Source organism: Salvia hispanica, chromosome 2 (genome assembly GCF_029641045.1).
Source record: "Salvia hispanica isolate PSC_SH4W2 chromosome 2, Shi_PSC_v1, whole genome shotgun sequence".
Classification (NCBI taxonomy): domain Eukaryota; kingdom Viridiplantae; phylum Streptophyta; class Magnoliopsida; order Lamiales; family Lamiaceae; genus Salvia; species Salvia hispanica.
In genome coordinates this window covers 17,064,933-17,075,707 of record NC_142693.1, presented here as the reverse complement: position 1 = coordinate 17,075,707, position 10,775 = coordinate 17,064,933, and the positions used below count along the sequence as shown (strand labels likewise).

Below are 10,775 nucleotides of genomic sequence, written 5' to 3'. Positions count from 1 at the left end.
TATCCAATTAATATGTATAGGATATAGTCAATTGCCCACTTTCTTCTTTCATTAAAATTATCACTTCCTATATTTTTTTTTTATTCAAGTATCTTAGTTAACATATCTTATGATGTCAAATTTCAGTAAAAAACTAATCACCGAGAACCTTTATTCAAGTATCTTATTTAACATATCTTACTATGTCAAATTTAAGTAAAAAACTAATCACCAAGAACCTTAATTAACTTGGAGATGTGAGTGCTTCAATTTTCCACAACTTAAGCATATCATCAAGTGAGTGCTATACTTGTCAAAATATACAAGGGAAGAAATCATGTCAAGAAATCAAGGGAAGAAATCAGGGAATATCACCTAATTGATATGGTGATTAATATGATAATATGTAATTTAGAATAGATTGATTTATTCCTCACTTAGCCGTATTCTTCCTCTATAAAAGAAGAATACTTGTACACAAATTTATATACTGAAATAAGAGAAAAATAGCAATCTTCTTCTCTGCATACAATGTTTAGCCCTTCTTGCTCTACCTCTCTCGATTACCATCGTTAAGATGGTATCAGAGCAGGTGTGGGACTCAGAAAAAAATTCATCACCGTCCCGGGCATACCTTTCCCGACCTTTGTTAACCTACAAAAACCAACAAATATGTCAGATTCCGACGAGCCCAAAAATGAATCCACAGAAACCACCCAAATATCAAACACAACTTTTCCTGCAGAGATTGCTGCACAACTTATAGAACTCTTAAGGCTAGGCTTCAGCCAACCACCAAAAACACCATCAATACCAACTCCACAACCAACCCAAACATCAACCCAATCCACTGCCCAGCCGGAATCATTTGGGGAAATCCACCTCTCGGCTAAATTGGATGGAGATAATTACTCCTTCTGGGCAAATTTAATGGAAAGGGCGATTGGAGGGAAGGGCCTAACTTCTCACATCTCTGGAGTTTCAAGCCCTCCCACAACCGATGACCCAAATTATCCAAGATGGCAGCAAAGGGATCACTGCTGCTTCAACTGGATCATCAACAACATCGGAGCCAACTTGATGAGCGAGGTATCTCAGTATGCGACAGCCCGAGACCTATGGGAGGGACTAGCTATCACATACGGGAGTGGCGCCGATCCCTTCCAAGTCAGTGACCTACACAAACAGGCATATGGAATGAAGCAAGGAAATATGTCATTAAAGGCTCTCTGGACCAAATTCCAGGACCTCTGGATCTCAATTGATGCAAAGGATCCAAATCCTATGGATACTCCTAGTACAATTGAGAAATACAATAGAAACACACAAAGGCATAGACTATACCAATTTTTATGGGCATTGGATGAAAATTATGATACAGTGAAGAGAGAACTATTGAATAAAGATCCCTTACCAACTGTAAGGGAGGCTTACGGGATTATCAGAAGAGAATCGGCGAACGAGAAGGTCATGAAGACCAGTGAGCCGAAGGAGTCCGGAGTCGGAATTGGTCTCGGAGCTTTTGACCGTAATCGTCCAGCAACCAACCCACCGCATCGCCTTCCGGCCAACCGAAAAGGAGACGACGACAAGAGCAAACTTTCTTGTAGTCACTGTGGCGGAAAGAAGCATACCCGAGAGACATGCTTCTTGATTCACGGATATCCGGAGTGGTGGGAGGAGATGAAGAAGGCACGCCAGCAACGGAGTCGCGGCGGAGGACGGGCGGCGATAGCCACTGTAGTCGGAGACCGAGCTATCCACGTCGATTTCACGACGGGCAGCAATGGTGCTCCAAACCCAAATATCGTCCGAGATGAGGACAAGGCAGTGGCAACAGTGGCTAGGGTGTGGAGCTCCGGAACGGAGGCGACAGGAGGCGAGGCGGCTAGGGCTGAGAGCTCAGAGAAGGCGGCGGCCCAAAATGAAATGACTAGAGTTTGGGCGAAAGGTAAAGGGGGATTCAATTTGAATCCCTCTAATATTCTGGATTCCAATATTTTACCCCATTTTATTAATAATTCCAATCCATCACCCAAACATGATTATTTATTGCCTTTTGGTCCCTCGAGTTCTGTTATATGCTTAGAAGAACCTCACATTCTCAACTCATCCATACCCTGTCACAATTCCTTCAAGGCCTTAGCTAATTCATCAACCTCCGAGATTGGGGAACGAGATCATGATTGGATTTTTGACCGTGGGGCGACAGATACTATGTCTTTCGACCGATCTGATTTTTTAAATATCACAGAATCCAGAAAATCCTTTGTTCAAACAGCCAATGGGGAATTAGCGTCGGTCCAAGGGTCCGGCACCATTAATATCTCTTCTACACTTCGCTTGTCCAATTGCCTCTATGTCCCGTCATTATCTCATAAATTGCTATCAGTGAGCCATGCAACTCGGGAACTCAATTGTAAATTACTGATGCAACCTCACTTTTGTTTATTACAGGATACCCGGACGGGGATGACAGTTGGGCGTGGCACTGAGCGGCGCGGGCTGTATTATGTAGATGAGGTGACTCAACAAAGTACTGCATTGTTATCTCATGGGCTGACTGAAAGACAAGCCTGGCTTTGGCATCGCCGGTTAGGGCACCCATCTATAGGATATATGCGTATGATTTTTCCTAAGATTAATTCATCTTTTGCTATGAACTGTGAGACTTGTTTTTTGGCCAAGAGCCACAGACATCCATTTCCTTCAAATAATACTCGAGTGGACACTCCTTTTTCTTTATTTCATTATGATGTTTGGGGTCCTGCACCCGTTACCGGGGGTTTGGGTATTCGTTATTTCTTGTTGTTTGTAGATGATTATTCACGTATGACTTGGGTTTATTTTTTAAAAACAAAATCAGAGGTTTTTGAAAAATTTATTCAATTTTATACACTTATACAAACTCAATATAAAAAAACCATCCAAATCCTTAGATCTGATAATGGGGGGGAGTTTGTTAACTCTGCAATGCAGAACTTCTTTCGGGAAAAAGGGTTAGTCCATCAGACCACTTGTCCACATATACCTGAACAGAATAGGGTAGCTGAGAGGAAAAATAGATATATCCTAGAAATAACACGAGCTTTTCTCATCGAATCAAAAATCCCTATATCCTTCTGGCCCGAAGCCATTGCCACCTCTGTCTACCTCATTAATCGTCTTCCAACCAAAATCCTCAACTTCAAAACTCCTCTCGAAATCCTAGCTACACAAACATCAATACCATCATCTCTTATCTTGGAACCCAAAGTGTTTGGATGTACAGCTTTTGTTCATATTCCAAAACAAGAACGATCCAAGTTTTCACCATGCGCCATTAAGTGCGTCTTCTTGGGATATAGGAAAAGTCAGAAAGGGTATAGGTGCTATGACCCAAAAACCAGAACCTTATACACTACCATGAATTGTGATTTCGTTGAAGGAGAATATTTTTACAACCAATCCGAGAGTCAGGGGGAAATCCAATTAGACAAACCAACAGATGACTCGCTTGATTGGTTGCCTTCCTATACACCAAACCACACTTCGAGCCTAAGGGAAATCAACTCAGGGGGAGAAGCCTGTCGGGACTCTTGTGAGGAAAATCAACTGCCTAGTCCAAGCCCAAGCCAGACCATTGAAGTCGATACTCCTGAACAGAATGATGATAACAACGAGACACCAATTCCTACTATACAGAACGAGGCGCTCAGTGACATTCAACATCTGCCAGACCCGCTCTTGGATCCTGAGGTAACAGGTTCTGATAGTATTCCTCAAGATAGTATGATTATTGTAACTAATATGAGGCAGGAATAGGAGATTATCCGAAACAGTGAAGAAAGAGGAAATGACGGAGATACCGGACAGTACTTACTGCCCTCAAGGAGTTCACGAGGGATTCCTCCAAAAAGATACTTCCCAGATTGGAAGGGAAGAAAAACCAGATACTCAGTTGTTAACATGGCCTAAGAGCAACTGTCAGAGATGGCTCGAGCATTCGAGACTGCACTCTATGAAGAGGAGGACATACCTCAATCAGTCCAGGAGGCAATGCGTCACAAACATTGGAGAGCAGCCATGAGGAAGGAGATGGATGCACTCATGAAGAATCAAACATGGGAGAAATATTTGTTACCAGAAGGGAAGAAACCCGTGGGGTATCGTTGGGTATTCACTATCAAAAGGCGAGTAGATGGTTCAATCGAGAGATATAAGGCAAGATTGGTGGCTAAAGGATACACTCAAGTGTATGGGGTTGATTATGCAGAGACCTTCTCTCCAATAGCAAAATTGAACACAGTCAGAACTCTACTATCGGTAGCAGCGAGTAAAGATTGGCCGCTCTACCAATTCGATGTTACAAACGCATTTCTTCATGGAGAGCTTGAAAAGAATAAGGAAGTGTATATGGAGGTTCCACCAGGATATGCGGGAGAATTTGGAAATGGAGAAGTATGTCGACTCAGAAAGACCTTGTATGGACTAAAACAATCTCCAAGAGTATGGTTTGGAAGGTTCTGCCAGGCGATGGTTAAATATGGCTTTAAGCAAAGTCATTCTGACCACACACTATTCCTGAAAAGAAGAGAAGGCAAGATGACGTGTCTGATTATCTACGTTGATGATATGATCATTACAGGAGATGATGTGGAAGAGATTGAAGAGCTAAAGCTGAATCTTTTTAAAGAATTCGAAATGAAGGATCTAGGAGTGCTGAAGTATTTTTTGGGAATCGAAGTGCTGAGATCAGACCGAGGAATTTTCCTAAGGCAAAAGAAATATGTGCTAGACTTGTTAGCAGAAACAGGCCTACTAGATTGCAAGCCCGCGGAAACCCCGATGGTAGTCAATCATGGACTAAGGGTAGTAGAAGGAGCAAGAGCATCAGACAGAGAGCAATATCAGAGGTTAGTAGGCAAGCTAATCTACCTTTCTCATACAAGGCCTGATATTACATATGCTGTTGGGGTAGTTAGCCAATTTATGCACCAACCTCAAGAAGATCATATGGAAGCCGCTTTGAGAATTGTGAGGTATTTGAAAGGAACCACATGCCATGGAGTATTTATAGAAAGGAAAGAAGACCTTGAGGTCGATGGGTTTACTGATGCTGATTGGGCAAGTAACCCAGTCGACAGACGATCTACTGGAGGGTACTTCACCTTTGTAGGAGGTAACTTAGTCACCCGGAGGAGTAAGAAACAAAATGTGGTTGCCTTATCAAGTGCAGAAGCCGAGTTTCGTGGGATGAAAAGTGGGTTAATGGAAATCATGTGGCTAAGGAGACTTCTAACCGAAATAGGCTTTCCTCCCATGCGGGAGGGTCGACTATTTTGCGATAACAAAGCAACGATTAGCATCTCTGAAAATCCGGTCCAACACGACAGGACCAAACATGTGGAAGTGGATCGACACTTCATCAAAGAGAAGCTTGAAGCAGGAGTGATTGAATTTCCATTTGTCAGATCAGAAGAACAACTTGCAGACATACTCACTAAGGCGGTGAATCCCAAGGTGCTCAAGGAAGTGCTTGGCAAGTTAAACATCGGACATACCATCGTTCAACTTGAGGGGGAGTGTCAAAATATACAAGGGAAGAAATCATGTCAAGAAATCAAGGAAGGAAATCAGGGAATATCACCTAATTGATATGGTGATTGATATGATAATATGTAATTTAGAATAGATTGATTTATTCCTCACTTAGCCGTATTCTTCCTCTATAAAAGAAGAATACTTGTACACAAATTTATATACTGAAATAAGAGAAAAATAGCAATCTTCTTCTCTACATACAATGTTTAGCCCTTCTTGCTCTACCTCTCTCGATTACCATCTTTAAGAATACTTAGTTGCATTAACATCAAGTTTCCACATTTTGAAGCTCATCCGACATCAATCCCCCTCAATGAAGACTTGAGGCCAACAACACCAATAATAATTCGAAGTTTAGATTTGTCATGTGTCATTGTGAATGTATCAGCAACTTGACTTTTCACTTTTATATTTTCTAATCAATCTCTTGATTCAAAAGCTTTTTTTTGACAAAAATGATTTTGTATTTTAATGTGTTTTGTGTGGACATGAAACAATTTTTAGTAATCAATAAATTAAAATCAATTGTTGCCGACATCATTAGCCATCCTCGATAGAAAGTGAATTCAGATTCAATACAACAACCATTCACGATACAATATCTAGATCAATCTATGTTGTAAATATTGACTCTCTTCTATAATGTATCGGTCGAAAGATTTATGTAAAAATGAGTCTATCAATTAAGTTATAATGTAGAAAAAGAAATTATTTGTGCAATTTATATACTCCATCCGTCCCTGAAGTGCTCTGAAAAGTTAATGGCCAGCAAAAGAGTGTTCAAAAATTAATAAAGAAAACCCTCGGTCCAGAAAATCCTCTAGACACTGGGTCTAGGAACTCAGAGAACCTTGAGCTACCTGTCGTTGGACACACAATCACTACCTTAACTCCCCCTTCAAAACCCTCAACCCACTTTAGTTAAGAAAACTAGTACAGGGAAGTAGGGATCGAATCACAGAGATGAATGCGTAAGTAAACATGTTCAAAGATGCGGAAACTATTTTTGGCTGCTACCACGCAATTTTTGGGGTTGAGATTTACTTCCTAGACTTGGGAATTTAAAGAACTTATCCTATCAGCTAGATCTAGACGGGATCTTTAAGGCATGCATAAACCAGAATAAGGCAAGACAATTACTAGACCGAGCGAACAGTTTCCTAAACTAACATAGATCTGGGAAAAACTAAACGTGGGGACCATTCACCAAAACAACATAGTACGACTGAAAAGCTGCAAAATAACTAACTAAAGGACTAACTAACAACGGCATCATCTTCTCCAACTTTTATCTCAGAACAACCAGTTAAAATAGAGCAAAACGAAGATCGAAGCAAGTGAACGAAATTAAACCGATAGAAACGAAGAACAGATAAAACTAAAGTAGATCTACGACTACCAGACGAGGCAAACAAGAATGCAGAATTTAAACAACAAAATCAAGCAAAAACAAGCAGATCCATCCACGGGACGCTTAATCCACTCCGGATCCAAGCCATCCACAACAATCAAGCATCATTTCCATCTCCGATCCTCACAAGTTTACGTAGATTCAACCGATCAACAACAAATTTCTTACAATCCAACTCCAAACTCACATCAACCAACAATAATCAGCAATCAAACCAAAAGCACCACGATAAGATAAACGAAAACAAAAGTAGCGATATCCATTGCAAAGTAAGTATCCAACGATAATAACAAAACAGAGCCGAGCCCCGAACAGCGAGGACTCGGAAAATACGAAAGTAAACAGGAAAGCAAAAGATGATTGTTTCTTCGCCTACGTAGAGACGGTGTTGCGACACAAAGCAGCTGAAACGTGAACCCCCGCACCAATTCCCTGTGAAAGTGTGTGTAGAGAAGTGAAAACTAAGCTAAGAGCCGAAAAGTGATGATCCTCATGTTAAGCTGCATGCTCTTATTTATAGTGGACAGAGCTTCTAGACTGTTCCTATAATCTCCATTTTGCCCTCTGATTTGATGCTCCTCAGTCTATTGGCTCTTCTTTTTCTGCTTAATTTTCCCGCTAGCTTCTTCTCCCCGACAATCTTCATCTTCTTCCCGAGGCTAACGATTTCTCTACACACCTGGCTTATAAAACCTTGTTAGACCCATGAAATCACAGAATTTTATCCCATAACCAATGCATCAAATTAGCCTTATCAGTCCCCTTAATAATAGACCACATCATTTTGGGATATCCCTTAAAAATAGCCCAATTTTATTTAAGAATTTTTTTTCTCCACTAACAATACTACAATCACATTTTCTTTCTATCTCTCCTCTTACTTTATCAATTGTGTATTAAAACATGTGCCGTTTCAAATGTTGTCTACTTTTTAGGGAAGGAAGGATTATTATTTATATGAAATGAAACAAAAATTTTATAAGGTCATCTCCAACCATATACTGCAAATCCAAACTCATTTTTGCATTTTGCTACGGTACAATACCAAAATATGGGTCAATTGCAAAAATTTTGTGTGACATATACTTAAAAATGGTGTAAATTTTGAGTTTAGTGTAAATGGTTGATGTAAAATTCCTTTTTTGTGTGACATATACTTAAAAAATGGGTTTGAGTTTGATATAAATGATTGGAAATGCCTAAGTCAAATTTTATAATAAAATAATTTATTTTTATTAATTTGAAAATTTAAAATTATAAAATACTTACTCCTTTTGTTCCATAGAAATAGGCCATTTAGGATTGACACGAGTTTTAATACGTAATTGGTAAAGTAAAAGAGAAAGAGAAAAAGTAGTTGAAAGTGTGTAGTGGGTGGTGGGACCATAAATGATAAAGTAAAAGAGAAGAAGAAGAAATTTGTATAAGACGGACTAAAAAAGAAATATGGCTTATTTCTATGGAACGGAAGGAGTATGAAACAACAAAAAATATGTTTTACAGTATATGTATTTTAATCCTTGGGTGAGTTAAAACAGATCTAAGAACTCTTCTAATAATCTAATATCTTGAACATTCTCGGTCACCATATTCTTTGCATTTAAAAAAAAAATCAATAATTATTTTCAATCTACTCCGTGATGATTCAAACTCCTAATCTATTAGTAAAAAAAAAAACGTCTTGCCAACTACTATCTACCAACTACAATCTGCTACATTATCTCACCACACACTTTGCATCTCTCCATGGGAAAATGATATTATAGTGTCACGTTTTGTTTGGTTGATTATAACTCCCTAACTTTTCCTACTTTTTGGTTTAAATACAAAACATGATTGAAATCGAAAATATTTTTATATAATATTTGGGGTGCAATTCACGCAATTGTAAGTACTAATTAGGTAGCATACAAATCAACCTACAGAAAATAAGGACTCAAAAACATTGCATGACTTGTTTTACATTAACTCTATTTTAGATCACAAATAGCTCATTTTTACTTCATTTTGCTTCTTAAAAACATAGATATATCAAAGAGAGATGGAGATAGATATGAAGGAAGAGGTAAACAATTTCATCATGGTATGTTTCACAATTGTTATATCATCATGCTACTGCTATGTCACAACTAAATTGGTTAGAAAAGGTATAATCAGATTCTTGTTGTTTTTTCCTGTGCTATACCTTCTCTACAATCTTCCTCTCTATTTAAAAGCTCTGATTTTTAATGTTCCAATTGCTTTTTTTGTAATATGGCTAACCCCATTCAAGCTTCTACAATTGGTCTTTGACACTGGCCCACTTTCCGACCCATCTCTTTCTTTCCTACACTTTGTCATCATTTCTTGTTTTCCCATCAAGATCCACCAAAAGCCCACCAGCCCAAAAAAGCCCAATGGGCCCAATCACACCCTCACCATTAACATACCTTTCCTCAAACACTATGCTATAAAAGGATTTATTTTCTTGTTCTTAACAATATTGGGGTATTTCAAGCACATTGTTCCCCAAATGCTAAAGTCATTCTTGATATGCATCTATTGTTATCTAGCACTAGAAATATCACTAGTGGTGTTCGCGGTCATCGCTCGAATCTTACTAGGGATCGACACCGACCACCCTTTCGATCATCCTTACCTCTCGACGTCATTCCAAGACTTTTGGGGCCGTAGGTGGAACCGTGTGGCCTCGAGTTGTTTAAAATCAACCATATTTTATCCCATTCTAGACCGTGCAAGCCGGATATTGGGCCGAAAGTGGGCCGCAGTTGTAGCCTTGGTGGTGACATTTGTTGTGTCGGACGTCATGCATGAGATCATTTTTTACTATATGGACCGTGTGAGGTTTGGATGGGGCTTGCCAACTCTCTTCATTTTCCAAGGAATTTGTGTTGTGATAGAGAGCACAATCAAGAAGAAAATAAAAGCTAAATGGAGATTGCCCCAAAGAGTAATTGGGCCTTTAATATTTGTATTTAATGTTATTTCATTTATGTGGTTGATCCTGCCAGAGTTGTTGGAGCATAGAGTTGATGATAGAGTTCTTGGGGAATATGTAGCTTTGGCAGAGTATATAAGGACTTGGGCCTACTGGGCTTGGAATGGGCCGACCTTATGTAAATAGACATGCCCACACATGTTATTATGTGGAAGATAATTCTCAGAGTGCAAATTCAAAATATTAAATAAATAAAACAAAATCAGTGGTCAAAAATAGTCAATGAAAATTGTTGCAGAAATTAATGTGAATAAATAGCAATAAATATAGTCAGAGAAATGTTGTAGAAACGAATGTGGATAATTAATAAAGAAAGGTCTTCTTCTTTCTACTTTTCTTGTCCAGCATTCAGATTCTACGTTACATATAGTCTACAAAATCTTCACAATCTATTAAAAAAATGTAATAATAATATATGGAGTATATAATTAGATAATTTAGATCTTTCTAACAAAAATAAAATCATATCACTAGAATATCCATTCAACCGATTATTTAGTTATTCATTTAATCATACATGGGGTGTAAAATGAATTTTATACTCTCTAGAAAATTTTCAATTTTGATTGAGGCAAATGTAAAATGAAACTTATAAGTCTATTTATTCGGGTTCATTTTACAAAACCATTTTTATTCACCGAAACATAACCCGGTATTGGTTCTGATTTTGATGATAATTAAATCGCAAAAATTATTATAGATTAGATTAATCTAATTTGAATTTAGCCCGGATCATTTTGCACGTATTTTTTTCTGAAGCACATTTAGCATTGTAAGCATCGAACTATTGTTCGACTTTGAGTA

General features: G+C 38.6%; 1 protein-coding gene and 1 pseudogene across 1 annotated transcript; both read left to right on the top strand.

Moving 5' to 3' along the window:
* The first annotated feature begins 909 nt into the window (after positions 1-909).
* On the top strand, positions 910-2,474 carry LOC148931668 (uncharacterized). Its single transcript, XM_089064856.1, has 2 exons — positions 910-1,930; positions 2,437-2,474. The coding sequence occupies exons 1-2, from the start codon at positions 910-912 to the stop codon at positions 2,472-2,474; spliced, it is 1,059 nt and encodes a 352-aa protein (XP_088920982.1).
* Positions 2,475-8,861: 6,387 nt separating this feature from the next.
* On the top strand, positions 8,862-10,298 carry LOC125203864 (long-chain-alcohol O-fatty-acyltransferase pseudogene; annotated as a pseudogene).
* Positions 10,299-10,775: the final 477 nt, after the last annotated feature.

Coding starts and splice junctions, on each gene's coding strand:
- LOC148931668 (XM_089064856.1), top strand. CDS start 910: ATGGAAAGGGCGATTGGAGGGAAGGGCCTAACTTCTCACATCTCTGGA. Junction 1,931..2,436: donor GACTAGAGTTTGGGCGAAAG/GTAAAGGGGGAT, acceptor TGTTTATTACAG/GATACCCGGACGGGGATGAC.